The sequence below is a fragment of the Rhinoraja longicauda genome, chromosome 12, assembly GCF_053455715.1.
Source record: "Rhinoraja longicauda isolate Sanriku21f chromosome 12, sRhiLon1.1, whole genome shotgun sequence".
Lineage (NCBI taxonomy): Eukaryota > Metazoa > Chordata > Chondrichthyes > Rajiformes > Arhynchobatidae > Rhinoraja > Rhinoraja longicauda.
The window spans coordinates 45,641,756-45,657,339 of NC_135964.1; the positions used below are offsets into that span (position 1 = coordinate 45,641,756).

Genomic DNA, 15,584 nt, shown 5'->3' on the forward strand with positions numbered 1-15,584 from the left:
TAATTTCCCTGCCATTCCTTAATCCCAAGTATAACCCCCTCCCCCATAAAGAACCCACATTTACTTTTTTTCCCTATACTTTATAACTTATAACTGGTTTTATATTTCTTGCCGGAAATCCCCCTGGCTCTCCTTTGTTTTAGCTTAGAGATAGAGCATGGAAACAGGCCCTTCTGCTCACTGACTCCATTTAACCTAGAAACCAGCAACTCTTTGGGATGTAAAAGGAAACCAGAGCACCCAGAGGAAACCAGGCGCTCATAGAGAGAACATGCAAACTCCACACAGACAGCACCCAAGGTCAGGATCGAACCTGGGTCTCTGGCACTGTGAGGCAGCAGCTCTACCAGTTGCACCACTGTGTCGCCTTTGCTGAAATTCCTCAATATGAAGTTTCCTCAATATCCAGGCTTAAGCCTCTCGTAATATTGCTTTAGGTTAATACCAAATAAGAACTTTGTTAATCCAGAGTCGAGAGCTTTTTATTGTCATTTGTCCCAAAACGAAACAATGAAATTCTTACTTGCAGCAACACAACAGATATGTAAACATAGTACCCTGTAAAACCCATAATAACCCAAAAAAAAGTTATATACAGTATATTCAGTGATTTAGGGACAATAGTGACAATATATATATATCCACTATGATTGAATGATACTTTATTGTCACATGTGTCAAGTCACAGTGATAGTCTTTGTTTTGCATACCCTAGGTATAAAAAGATACCGGCGATGAAATCACGCCATTACTCATCAAAGTGCACACTCCATGGACATTGTTCTCAGTGGACATTGCACACGGTAGACACTATGAGCTGGGTTGAAACGTGCTGTGCCTCAGCAGAACCCGCAGACTGATGTCCACGGATATCATTCCTCGTCACACACCAGCCTGACTTGGAAAAATATCCCCATTGATGCAAGATCCAATGTCTGCTACTGTCTGAAACTAGCAACATGGTAAGTGTACCTTCACCAGAAGGACTGCTACAGTTAAAGAAGGCTTGACACTATCTTTCCAAGTGCAAATAGGGGTCAATAGTAATGCTGGCCTTGTTGAAAAACATCACCGCCAACAAATAAATTAGAACATGGGGTGGCACAGTGGCTTAGTGGTAGAGTTGCTACCCTAGGGCGCCAGAGACCCAGGTTTCTATCCTGACATTGGGTGCTGTCTGTATGGAGTTCGTACGTTCTCTCTGTGACCATGTGGGTTTTCTCCAGGTGTACCGGTTTCCTCCCACATTCCAAAGTCATGCAGGTTTGTAGGTTAATTGGCTTCTGTAGGTGCCAATTAATCTACAAACTGGTGTGCCCCTGGTGTGCTGGATGCAAAAGTGGGATAACATAGAACTAGTGTACGGGTGATCAATGGTTGGCATAGACTAGGTGGGCTGAAGGGCCTGTTTCCACGCTGTGTGTCTAAAACTAAATACTAAAACTAAAAACATGAGCTCATACAAACACAAATATATTGATGCCAGATGATCTGCTTCCAAAAGATGATGATAGACAATTAATGTTGGTTGTCTTTCCTTTGATAATTACCTTGCTTTTCATTGAGATAGTGTCAGGTTATCTTTTACCTGCCCTGGTTTGTCAGACAGCCTCAGTTTATCCAAAACTGGCACACTCGACAAAGTCGTGCACTTTTATGATTGATTTATCACTCCACTTTATTAAAAATATTATGTTAAAAGAGACTTCCTGTCTTGGCATTGGCTTCGTTCTCAGTCATAAGTTATTGTCCAATTACATGTTACTTTAGAACTTTTAAGTGTGATCTTCTGAAAGTGCAGTACTTTCAGCAACCGAAAGTTGTTCGCTCAGCTAACTAAAAAGAGCATATGCCGGAAATCTAATATAAGGACAAAGTGCTGGCCGCAAGTTGATCGGCATCTCAAGCTGAAAGATAGGATATCCCTTTGGCCTCCAGCCTGCCCCCTGAACTGGAATTGTCAGTCTGGGAAGCTCCCAAACGGGACAAATCACAACTTGCTCAAGAAAGCAAAGCTCCTGCATTCCTGGACATGTCCTGACTTATAGCAGGGACTTCGTCTGGACTGTGCTTCTTGCAATGAAGTTACAAACAATCTTTCATCGATCTGCTGGAGCAAGTTCACTTCTTCGTCTCTTCCGAGTACTTTCTGCTTTCCACTCCAATGTATGTTCTTACTTGGCAGGAATGTTTACACGGTGAGTTATGTTTGAAAGTCACTGGTTTAATGTCAGTATCGGGTTGGACCCTCAACACAGGAGTCGGAGAAAATTATAGTTTCAAGCTGTTTTCTGGGGCTTGAAAACGCAAACTAGTCTGTAACTCGGCTCGTTACTGGGAGAGAAAAAAAAAGAGTGTTAGAGGTAATGGATGAGATTTTAAATCGAGGCCCCAAATCTGTCTGATAGATTTACAAGATCTCTTGGGAATTATCCAAACCGGATGAAAGGAAATCTGCTGCATGGTGTTGTATTTATCCTTCAGATAATATGATGCAGTCAAGAGGCACAATACATGTTTCGTGAGTGATCCCTTCTGTTATCAGGGGGGAAAAAAAGAGTTCATAATTTGTTATTTTTTGATTGATTTAATTACGACGTTTAAAACATTTAATTGATTTTAGACCAATTTTTATAAAAATGGTTGAGGAAAATGAAATGTACAAACAAGCAAAGAATGAGGTTAGAAATTAGTTAATTACGATTCTTTCTTTTCACACAGAAGGTTAGTGACACTTGAGGATTGGCGAGTGCAGATTCAGTGTAACCATTCAAAACGAAGCTGGATCACTTCCATGGTTAAAACTCCGGCATTCGTGAAGAGGTGCAGATATAATAAATGGAAACATAACAAACTGCAGGCATTGGGTTTGAAATAAAAACAGAAAATGCAGAAAAACCACTCAGGAGGTCACACAACATCTGTGGAAAGGGAAACATTGGTAACATTGAAAGTCAAAGATCCTTTCATCAGATCTACCCAGTTAAGATGAATGACACGATTTATTCACAAAATGCTGGAGTAACTCAGCAGGTCAGGCAGCATCTCGAGAGAGAAGGAATGGGTGACGTTTCGGGTCGAGACCCTTCTTCAGACTGATGTCAGGGGGGGGCGGGACAAAGGAAGGATATAGGTGGAGACAGGAAGATAGAGGGAGATCTGGGAAGGAGGAGGGGAAGGGAGGGACAGAGGAACTATCTAAAGTTGGAGAAGTCGATGTTCATACCGCTGGGCTGCAAACTGCCCAGGCGAAATATGAGACAGCTGGTAGAGCTGCTGTCTCACTGCGCCAGAGACTCGGATTTGATCCTGACCTCGGCTGCTGTCTGCATGGAGGTTGCACGTTATCCCTGTGACCGTGTGGGTTTCCACCGGGTGCTCCGGTTTCCTCCCACATTCCAAAGACCTGCGGGTTTGCACGTTAATGGTCTGCTGTAAATCGTCCCCAGGGTGTAGGGAGTGGATGAGAAAGTGGGATAACTTAGAACTAGTGTGTATGGGTGATTGATGGTTGGCGTGGACTTGTTGGGCCTGGTCCATGCTGTATCTCTAAACTAAGCTGAGATATAAAAACTGGGAGGCATACCATTTAATTGAATCTTATCTACCTTGGAAATAAGAATGATAGACCAGCCATTCTTTGTGACTGTTTGGAACAGTCTGAAGAAAGGTCTCAATCCGAAACGCCCCAATCCATGTTCTCCAGAGATGCTGCCTGACCTGCAGAGTTACTCCAGCACTTTGTGTCCTTTTTTACTGTCTTTTGGCCTAAATATCTTTATCTCTTGAGCCATTCGTAGGATCTTGCTGTATACATTTCACGGTCACATTTTAAAAGCCAGCCATTTTCCGTGAAGTGCTGCAGCTTCACACAGCAATTCATCAACTAACGCGGTTCTTGATGAAAAGATCATTAATTCGGCATTAATTCCCCCATTCCTTTCATTTTAATGGAGCCTATATGATTACAGTTCCTAGTTTTAAAGCAAATTTACAGGAGAACAGGATACTGGCATTGAAATAACTATGCAAGTACTGTATCTATGCTGATTATTTATACACAGTGCCTTGTTATGATCTAGGATGCACTTACTGAAAGGATGGCGGGTGGCAATTCATTAATAACTTTCATAACAAGGTCGGGTTTAACCTTGAAAAACTTTAAAATTGTAGCACTCTGGAGAAATAGTGGACTGCATATTCAAATTTTTGGCACAGGCTCGCTGGGCTAAATGTTCTTCTATGCTGTTTGATTCAATGTTTCCAAGATGTTAAACCATAACAAAAAACATCTGTTGTCTATTGAAAAATGTGTCAAACTTCCTGACAGAGTGGAAATCTCCTGCCTTCATCCCACCTGGAATCATTCCTGAGCCTCCAAGTCCCTGGTAATTCACAAACGTTAGTTTGGAATGAACTTTAGGGTCAAAGCATTGAAAACAAAAAGACGCTGGAAAATACTTAGCTAGTCAGGAGCATTTGTGGGGAGACGAACAGAATTAATGTTTCGTGTTAATGACCTTATTGTTACGTGATCAAACATCTTGTTTCCTGGTCAGTTTTCAAATGAAGTATTGTGTCGCCAGAAGCACATGCCACATGTGTCGCATAGAAACACAACAAGCAGTGTCCCTGTCTACTGTAGGTGCATCAGCACAGTGTGGATACTTACCTAAAGATAATTAAGTTCAGGACGGCACAGTGGCACAGCGGTAGAGTTGCTGCCTCATAGCACCAGCCACCCTGGTTGGGATCCTGACCACTGGTGCTATCTGTGTGGAGTTTGTACGTTCTCTCTGTGACCTGTGTGGGTTTTCTCCGGGTGCTCCGGTTTCCTCCCATACTTGAAAGACATACAGATCCGTATCTCTAAAGTGAAGATTGATGACACAAGCCCTACACCGGCGCCTGTCTTTGGGGAGCCCCGACTTTTCCCCCTTTCTCCAGAAACATATTTGCACTCGGCTTTATTGCTGCGCATGTGTCTCGCTGAATCTAACGGCCTGAAAGGTTTCTAAGGTAGTAATTTGCAAGGGTTCGCGGTACTGCTAATGTTGCAGTGATGTATCCCAGAGTGACTCTGTTCAATTTTTGTGGATTCCTCCACCACATTGGGAAGCAGCAGACCTCTCTAATGCTGTGATTAATTGAAAGCACAGCATACATTTTCCCTGGGTTTAGCAGGAGGGTGTGTGTGGTTTTTAAATTCCAACAGCATCCCACTTGCATGGAGTTTCTCTCTGAAGGTACTTCACAGTGATGGTATCTATGAATGGATGCTGAATTTTTGAAAAACTTATCGGGACTCAAATAGCGATAGGCCTGGATGGAGTGGATGTGGAGAGGATCGTTCCACTAGTTGGAAAGTCGAGGACCAGAGGCAATAGCCTCAGAATAAAAGGGCGTACCTTTAAAAGGAGATGAGAAGGAATTTCTTTAGTCGGAGGGTGGTGAATCTGTGGAATTAATTGTCAAGTCAATGGATATTTTTAAGGTGGAGATTGACAGATTTATGATTAGTACGGGTGTCTGAAGTTATGGGGCGAAGGCAGGAGAATGGGGTTGAGAGGGAAAGATAGATCAGCCATGATTGAATGGCGGAGTAGACGATGGGCCGAATGGCCTTATTCTGCTCCTAGAACTTATGGCTCTATTGTCCTGAATAATGTAGAAGATTTCTTTCTTTTTAAATGCCAACAAAGTATTTTTATGATCGTAGGTCTTAAACAATAATCTGAATATACACAGGTGTATTTGCATGACATTGTCCTACGTCAAAAGAGGAATTATCCATGAATAGATTTTTCAATAGTCTATGATAACACAAAGACTTTTTGAAAAAACAGGTAAATATTTAATTAATTCAAAATGACAATGCAAAAAATAGCAATTTCTACCTTTGAGGGTTGTTTACTGCTTAAAACATTACCCTCGAGGTGACCTTGTCTTTTCAATTTGCTCCATTTGTGCACTGATTTAAATCATCTTTTCACCACTCCTCTCCCAAAACACTCCCAAATTCATTCCATTCATCCTCTTCGACAAGCGCTCACCATTTTCAGTGCGGCCTTTGATTTAATCCCACTTTGTATTTGTGATATTGTACCTAGAACTGGCACTTTTAAACCTGTTCACCACCCAGCCAAGTATAACGTCACCTCAGTAATTTTATGCAATCTTCTACGCATGTTCTCCTTCTGAGAGGAACACCCAGGTGAGGAGGGTTCAGCTCATGTTCAACATGTGTGTTCCTATCAGAGAACAGGCAAGTTCAGAGCTGCTTGTGCACTGGAGAGTGTGGAGTCGCTGTGTTTCCTTAGTAACCTTCAAACATGTTATAATTTTCTACCTTTTTGTGCACATGGCTGCGTGTTTCTTTCTCCTCATCCGTTTTATGCATTTTCATGGGATGTGTGGTAAATAGTGCCTAGAGTCGGTCCTTCCTTCAGTCTGACCAAAAGCCCCTGATTGATGCAGGCAGTCCCGAGGCAAATAGTGTACTGGGAAGAGTCCTGACTTCGCACCATGTTGTGTGGCAGATGAGTAGGTATAATAGTCATGTGTAGGAAGGAAATGCAGATGGTGGTTTACATCAAAGATAGACCACAAATGCTGGAGTAGCTCAGAGGGTCAGGCAGCATCTCTGGAGAAAAGGACTAGGTTAAGCTTCGGGTCGAGACCCTTCTTCGGACTGAAGAAGGTTACTCCAGCATTTTGTGTCTATCTATAATGGTGATGTGTTGTGAGTGAGTACTGTCTTGAAAAGTCTGAGTTTTGTGCATGTGCATGGATCTGAGAAACCCATACATCTTCCAGTCACCACACCAAATCCACAAGCATGTACATACAATGATACTTGTATACTGGATTGGTACCTCATAAGGTCATAAGTGATAGGAACAAAATTAGGCCATTCGGCCCATCAAGTCTACTCCCCCATTCAATCACGGCTGATCTATCTCTCCCTCCTAACCCCATTCCCTAGCCTTCTCCCGATAACTCTTGACTCCTGACCTCATCAAGAATCTATTACAAAAATCCATTGATGGCCTCCACAGGCCTCGGTGGCCTGAAGTATGTTTCTTCCTTGATGCCGGGCATTTTTTAATCAGTTTGTCAGATTAGAATGGGGAGAAGCTTTGAAAAGGGAAGAAGAGACGTGGGGAGAGGAGGGAGGGTGGAAATAATGACAGAAAGATGTACAATCAACAAATGGAGTGTATTCCATCACAGCCCTGATGGCTGTAGAAGGGTGTGCCTTGTAGATGGTGGAAAGGCCTTGGAGTATCTGGAGATGAGCCACTTGCTACAATGTACCTTGACTTGGACCTGTCTATAGTCGTAGCTGGTCAGACTTGGCTGGTCATTGGCGGTCCTCAGGATGCTGGTAATGTTATTGAATGTCAAAGAAAGATGGTGAAGCTCTTTTTTGTTGGAAATGGTAATTGTTTGGCATTTTGCAGTGGCATCGTTATATAAAAAAACAAGTAATGCCGGAAAAACTCGGCTTAGGCCTCATTCTTGGATCCTGAGTTCTTTTGACGTGTGTCCTCCAGCTCTGACTCGACAGTGGACATCTGTTGTCCTCTGTTCTTTTCCCCTTTAACCCAAAGTCTGCTAGGTTCTGCTCTTCCTTATTGAGTGAAACCCAGGCAGGAAACGGTCATAGTTCAGTCTGAAGAAGGGTCCCGATCCAAAACGTCCGTTATCTATGTTCTCCAGAGTTGCTGCCTGACCTGCTGAGTTACTCCAGCACGTTTGTGTCTTGCCACGGAAAAGAAATTTCCATTGGCAAATGAACACATGAGTTCAGGAGTGGATAAGGAATCTGAACAAGTGAAAGCTTATAAGCAAACTATTGCACTGACTTTAGGGCAGGCAACGTTAACCAATTTTGCCACAATTTATTCACAAAATGCTGGAATAACTCAGCAGGTCAGGCAGCATCTCAGGAGAGACGGAATGGGCGACGTTTCGGGTCGAGACGTCGCCCATTCCTTCTCTCCCGAGATGCTGCCTGACCTGCTGAGTTACTCCAGCATTTTGTGAATAAATACCTTCGATTTGTACCAGCATCTGCAGTTATTTTCTTAAATTAACCAATTTTGCCAGTGACTCTCCATAGTTGATGGATCAACTAATTTAGCTGTGTGTTAGTGGGTTTCAGGTTTCTATGCTGCTGCAAGTGAATAGCCAAAAGTATTTACTTGTCATAAGTACTGGGACGGAACAATCCTAGCATGCTACAGCTTGAAAGACATATATTAAATACAACGACACAACCAGTAAATTAAAAATAGAAAATCAGCATTCTAGTAAACCAGACCGTATTGGTGTAAGCACCTACAGCATTGGTGCGAGCACCTACAGCATGTAGTGCAGGAGTTTAAAGCATGTGTATCTAATGGTGAAGTGAATCAAAAGCAAGTTTAAGTCTGAAGAAGGGTTCCGACCCAAAACTTCACCTGTTCCTTTTCTCCAGTGATGCTGCCTGACCGGCTGAGTTACTCCAGCACTTTGTGTCTATCATCCTTTCATATGTGTGAGGTGAAAGGGGCAAGAGCTTCTGCCCCCCCTCTCCAGCTGAATCACTACCTTTAGGGCGGCATGGTGGCGCAGCGGTAGAGTTGCTGTCTTACAGCGCCAGAGACCCGGGTTCGATCCTGACTATAGGTGCTGTCTGTATGGAGTTTGTACGTTCTCCCCGTGACCGCGTGGGCTTTCTCCGAGATCTTCGGGTTCCTCCCGCACTCCAAGGACGTACAAGTTTGTACGTTAATTGGCTTGTATTAGTGTTAAATTGCCCCTAGTGTGTGTAGAATAGTGCTAGTGTATGGGGATCGCTGGTCGGTGCGGACTCGGTGGGCCAAAGGGCCTGTTTCCGCGCTGTATCTCTAAACTAAACTTGAAAAATTTAATACGAACCTGAAGGGCAACTCTTTCGCACAGAGGGTGGTGGGTATATGGAACGAGCTGCCAGAGGAGGTAGTTGAGGCAGGTACTGTATCAGCATTTAAAAGACACTTGGACAGGTACATGGATAGGAAAGGTTTAGAGGGATATGGGTCAAACGCAGACAAATGGAACCAGCTTAGATGGGGCATTTTGGTTGTCATCGAAGAGCTGGGTCCAAGAGTCCATTTCAGTGCTTATGACTCTAATACTATTCAGCTCAGCTGTTGGCAAAATGTTGCCACACTCCAGTGACATCTTAGAAAGAGGTTTGCAAAGAATTAGTATGGCCATTTCATAGGTATAAAACTATTTTTAAAAGTTTGCAAATAATTGTTTTTAATTGCATAATACTAGGTTGACATCTACAACAGTTTTGAATGTTGTTGGAAAATATAGGCAAAGGTTAACTTTAAAATTTTGTCTGAAAGTTAAACTGCATTTAAAACAAAACTTAAGGAACACCCTGACACCTCAAGAGATTTATAGCCCTTGGCATGTGAAATTAAATACTGTGGCTAATCTGAAAATACAGTAAGGGGGGCATAGCTGTTAAAGCAGCTTCCTCACAGTGCCAGAGATCCGGGTTCAATCCTCGCCTTGGCTACTGTCAGTGTGGAGTTTGCATGTTCTCCTGTGACCGTGTGGGTTTGTTCCGGGTACGCTGCTTTCCTCCCATATCCCAATAATGTGCGGGCTTGTAGTCTAATTGGGGCCTCTGTAAAATTGGCACTGGCAGGTCGGGACTGGATGAGAAAGTGGGATAACATAGAACCAGTGTGAACGGGTGATAGTTGGTCGCTGTGGACTCGGTGGATCAAAGGGCCTGTTTCTATGCTGTATCTCTAAGCTAAACTATTATTTTCCCGTTTGTGTGATTATCAGTGTAACTTTCTTCAAACTCTGATGTTTCCAAACTACTGTGTGCTTTGTAGCATTTTAGACAATAGACAATAGGTGCAGGAGTAGGCCATTCGGCCCTTCGAGCCAGCACCACCATTCAATGTGATCATGGCTGATCATTCTCAATCAGTACCCCGTTCCTGCCTTCTCCCCATACTCCCTGACTCCGCTATCCTTAAGAGCTCTATCTAGCTCTCTCTTGAATGTATTCAGAGAATTGGCCTCCACTGCCTTCTGAGGCAGAGAATTCCACAGATTTACAACTCTCTGACTGAAAAAGTTTTTCCTAATCTCTGTTCTAAATGGCCTACATTTAAACATAACTTCCTTGCATTTAAATAAATTAAGAACTTTTTTAATAATTCCTGTACACACTTCTAAAACTGCATTATGCGGCAGTGTTTTGGAAAATCACTCACATTTGTGAGTACATTTACATTTTTATGGTTTTTATCACATTACTCTAACTTTCCTTGCAAAACATTCCTCAACAAAGAATGTTTTTACGATTGCTCACCACTCTAACTAATGTGAGAGGCAATGAAAATAAAATAAAGGAAAGTCTTTATTTCATAAGTCTTTCATGACCTTAAATTGCTTCACAGCCAATTAACTACTTTTGAAGTGTGGCCACTATTGTACTGAAGGGAAGATAGAAAATGAGGTATATTTTCCATGGGGGCACTTGGTACTCTGCAAGTCCAGTTACTCCTCTGTTAACACAGCGTGGAAGGGAAAGTTGAAGCTCTTGTTATTTTTTAAAATCTGTACTTTCTCTGTGGAAGACTTCATTCTTGATGAAGTGCCATTTTAATGGCAGCAATATTCACCCACCAACATTAGCAAGATCTAATGTCACCCATACAAATGCACTTTGTGTGGCTTCCTGCAGATCTATTACTAATTATTCAGCAGCTCGACTTCTATGCCTCCAAATGTCATTTGTTCTCGCCCTGAGTGCAGGCAGTAGCAAAGATGAAAACAACAGGAATGAAACGATGCTTAGGAAGGAACAGCAGATGCAGGTTTACAACGAGGATCGACGCAAAATGCTGGAGTAACACAGCGGGACAGGCAGCATCTCGGGATGACGTTTCGGGTCGAGCTTCAAAGTAGGCATACCTTGAGGAGACTTTGCAGCAGGCGAAATGTGTAGGAAGGAACTGCAGATGCTGGTTTACACCGAAGACAGACACCAAATGCTGCAGTAACTCAGCGGGACAGGCAGCATCTCAGGAGAGAAGGAATGGGTGACGTTTCGCGTCGAGACCCTTCTTCAGACTGATGTCAGGGGGGCGGGGCAAAGGAATATTGAATATTGAATGATGGTGCTGGCTCGAAGAGCCGAATGGCCTACTCCTGCACCTACTTTCTATGTTTCTTACTCTGTTCATGTACCTTGGCGCCAGTCCTCAGAATCAGAGATTTTGCCACTGCTCTTTATTTCCTAGTGCTAGTTCAGATCATGTGCTCATATATCTGGAAATCAAATGGGAGGAAGGTATGTTTGAGTTCTACAGATCTGATTTTATTGACGAAAAGTCTTGTCAATCTTCCACCCTTATGCAAAGTTCAAATACGCAGTATTCATTGCATTTTGAGGGGATTTTTTCCATGTTCTTGCTACTCCCTCTGCACCGAATGCCATCCAATTACGTTTTGAATGATCTTGTTTCAATTGCAAACATGTCTCGTGCTTTCAATTTTAATCACCAGAGGAAAAATGTTCTTTCACCCTTCTGTCAAAATTTTGAACTCCTCCATCCTGTAAACTATACCAAACTAAAATCATGTCCATGCAATCTGCGAAGTTAGCCCTTTTCTCATCAGTCTGAAGAAGGGTCCCGAAACAAAACATAGCCAGTCCATTCCCTCCACAGATGCTGAGCCCCTTCAGCACTATGAGATGCAGAGGAATTTCTTTAGTCAGAGGGCAGTGAATCTGTGGAATTAATTGCCACAGAAGGCTGTGGAGTTCAAGTCAATGGATATTTTTAAGGCAGAGCTTGATAGATTCTTGATTGGTATGGGCATCATGAGTTACAGTATGGGGAGAAGGCAGGAGAGTGGGGTTGAGATGGAACGATAGATCAGCCATGATTGAATGGCAGAGTATACTCAATGGGCTGAATGGCCTAATTTTGTGCCTATAACTTACGTGCTTTACCCAAGTTTCCAGCATCTGCAGTTCCTTGTGTAACCCTTGTTTAATATTGGCATCATTCTGGTGATGCTCTGCTGAGCCCGCCCCAAGTCCAAAATACCTCACACGAGAATGATTCCAAATGCCTCTGACTGACCCACTACAAAACGGAAGTTTAAATGTGTGTCCTAACCCCTTTGAATAGCTAACCTAATACAAAACTTTATTGCTGGACTTTGGGAGATCGGTCTTTTATATGAAACACTACACCAAGCTCATCCTGAATATCAATGATCCCATTGTTAAAGTTGGTAAAGTGGTCCTACAAGTAATGCAACTGTATCACACCGCCAGTGACCCTTGATCAATACTGGCCTTCAGTCCCGTCTGTGTAAACTTTGCACGTTCTCTCTTTGACTGTGTGCTTTTTGGTTGAGTGCTCCCACAGTCTAGAGTCAAGTCATGCTGTACAACATTTCTTATCTTTATTCTGGTTTCCATGGTCAACCACAAGCAGAGGTATCCGGGAGTTCAAGCACACAATCCCCTGAACGTGGCATTACAGGTAGATAGGGTGGTAACAAAGGTTTTGGGTTCATTGGCCTTCATCAGTCAGGGTATTGAGTGTGGATATTGGAATATTATATTACAGTTGTACAAGACGTTGGTGAGGTGAAGGTTGGAGAATTGCATTCAGTTTTGGTCAACCTTTCTGCAGGAAGGATGTCATTCGGCTGGATAGAGTTCAGAATAATTTACAGGGATTTGCAGGAAATTAGGTAAGGTAAAAATAAGGAACCGCAGGTGATGGCTTACACAAAAGATGGACAGAAAGTGCTGGAGTAACTCAGCGGGCCAGGTGGCATCTTTGGAGAAAAAGGATGGGTGACATTTTGGGTTGGGACCAAAGATACTAGAGGAACAAGATGGACCACTCCGTTGAAATCTCCTATACTGAAATGCAGCACGCATAGGAGCCATTTTAGTAGGCAAAACCCGCCGTTCGTTATGCCTCTCGCAGTGTATTCAGTGCTTTGGGGGAACAGTATGTGTGATGATACCATTAAAATGCAGAATATATCTCATCTATTAATTCACAGATTTTTGTTATTTTTCCTTTTAAATGTTTCTGCAAGTTTCTGCCTACTAAAATGGCGTCAGGATATACTACGGTTTTTAGGGTCGAGTGGTCTATCTTGTTCCTCTAGTATCTTTGGTTGGGACCCTTCTCCAGAATGAAAAGTCTGAAGAAGGGTCCCGACTCAAAAAGTCACCCTTCCTTTTTCGCAGAAATGCTGCCTGATCCGTTGACCTCACAGTCCCAGACCTCCGGTACTTTGTGTCTCAATTAGGGATAGTATTTGATCCGTAGAAGAGACAGATAAATGCCCCAAGAAAGCAGAAAACTGGATCAGACATAGTTTAGAGCTCAGCAAAGGAGGCCCAAGAGATTAATTAAGAGAAAAATTATTTGTGTAAGCTTTCGGGGAATTAAATGTACAGTTACATTTGGAATACCATCAACAGACGTTCCTGCATATCATTTAATAAAACCACTAAGGGATGTGCTTTAGACTTTAGAGATACAGCGTGGAAACAGGCCCATTGGGCCGCCAAGCCCATGCCGACCAATGATCACCCAGCACTATCCCACTCATGAGGGACAATTTACAATTTTACCGAAGCCAATTAACCTACAAACCTGTATGTCTTTGGGATGTGGGAGGCAACGGGATCAGCCGGAGAAAACCCACGCAGTCACAAGGAGAACGTACAAACTCAGTGCAGGGGATGTACCGACTCCGTACAGTTTGTATTTCTAGACAAGATGTTTAAGTGAATAAATGTAACTAGAACCACGTGGAAATTAAGTGTTGCGAAGCAAATGAACTATATTCTGTTAAAGTGCTTGTTTTCATACGTATTTCTATATCAGTTACTGACTTGCGCATCTGTGCAGTATGCATTGCAACATTCCCAGAGTATTTACCAAACCTCTTTGTTGCCCATCTGTCTGTTAGATCATTGCTTTTCAAGATGGAGAACTCCGAGAACATTAGCATGATTTCCCACAGCATAAGACGGCGCGTCGTGTCCAAGAATGGCCACAACAACGTGAAGATTGACCAAGTAGACGGCTGGGCCTTCCTCTACCTCCAGGACCTGTGGACTACCGTCATCGACATGAAATGGCGCTACAAACTGACCCTCTTCACAGCCACGTTTGTGATGACCTGGTTTCTTTTTGGGATCCTCTGGTACGCCATTGCGTTCGTTCACGGGGACTTGGAGTTACTCCACCCATCAGCCAACCACACGCCTTGCGTGGTGAACATCGAGACCTTAACGGGGGCGTTCCTGTTCTCCCTCGAGTCGCAGACAACTATCGGCTATGGCTTCCGGTGCATTACGGAGGAGTGCCCGTTTGCCATCATCCTGCTGATCACTCAGCTGGTCATCACCACGCTGGCGGAGATCTTTGTCACGGGCACCTTCCTGGCGAAGATCGCCAGGCCGAAAAAGCGCTCGGAGACCATCAGGTTCAGCTACCACGCCGCCGTCGCCATACGTGACAACAAGCTGTGCCTCATGCTGCGTGTGGCCAACATGAGGAAGAGCCTTCTCCTCCAGTGCCAGCTTGCTGGGAAATTCCTCCACAACCACATCACGGAGGAAGGAGAGATCATTAAACTCAGGCAGGAACACATGGACTTTCAAGTGGACACTGGCTCCGTGAGTCCGTTCCTCATTTTCCCCTTGACTTTTTATCACGTCATTGACGAGAAAAGCCCCCTGAACAGGTATACATCAGCTAATCTGAGCAATAAGGACTTTGAGTTGGTCGTCATCTTAAATGCTACGGTGGAGTCAACCGGTGCTGCTTGCCAGATTAGAACCTCCTACGTGCCAGAGGAGATACTCTGGGGCTATGAATTCATGCCTCTCATGTCCCTGTCACCTGGTGGGAAATACCTGGTGGACTTCAGTTTCTTCGATAAGCTCAGGAAGAGCTCCAATCCTTACTTTGCCTCCAACGTCCTTGGATACGGGGACATTGATAAGCTAAAGCTCGAAGAGCAATACCGAGAGGATGAACAGAATAACCTGATCAGTCGAATCCAAACAGTTCATAGCAATGTCTAACAAATATCTTCAGACCCAATATGACACAAATATTTCGGTGCCTTTTGAAAGCTTTGTAATTAACGGACATCTGTTTGGTACATACTGCAATAGACATTCAGTAAGGCCACTTGCATTCAAAGAGAGCCTTTAGTATAAGCCAATATCGCAAGGATCCCAGTGGCTTATGGTATCAAGATCAACCATAGTAAAAACATTAAGGGAGAAAATTGCTAGTGTTTTCATTTGATTTTCTGCTTTATTAAAATTTTATGATGTAACGTTTCTAGCAGCACCTTTTCGAGATCATTGCTCCTCAGAACTACTTCCGGTTATTGTTCTTTCTCATGTTTAAATAAGCAGTGGTCGCTACTGTTTTTTACTTTGTTGCATGCTTTGTTGAAATCATGACTTTCAGCTATCTCTGCCTTGCTCAAAGCTGCAATCAGCTTCACTCTTGGCT

General features: G+C 43.3%; 1 protein-coding gene across 1 annotated transcript; it reads left to right on the forward strand.

Annotated features, from left to right (window-relative positions):
- The first annotated feature begins 2,079 nt into the window (after positions 1–2,079).
- Positions 2,080–15,142, forward strand: kcnj15 (potassium inwardly rectifying channel subfamily J member 15). Its single transcript, XM_078409670.1, has 2 exons — positions 2,080–2,198; positions 14,020–15,142. The coding sequence occupies exons 1-2, from the start codon at positions 2,080–2,082 to the stop codon at positions 15,140–15,142; spliced, it is 1,242 nt and encodes a 413-aa protein (XP_078265796.1).
- Positions 15,143–15,584: the final 442 nt, after the last annotated feature.

Bases quoted from the DNA above. Each gene is read 5' to 3' on its own strand.
- kcnj15 (XM_078409670.1), top strand. From the start codon at position 2,080: ATGAAGTTACAAACAATCTTTCATCGATCTGCTGGAGCAAGTTCACTT. The intron at 2,199-14,019 runs GTGAGTTATGTT...TCTGTCTGTTAG, and splicing joins TTGGCAGGAATGTTTACACG to ATCATTGCTTTTCAAGATGG.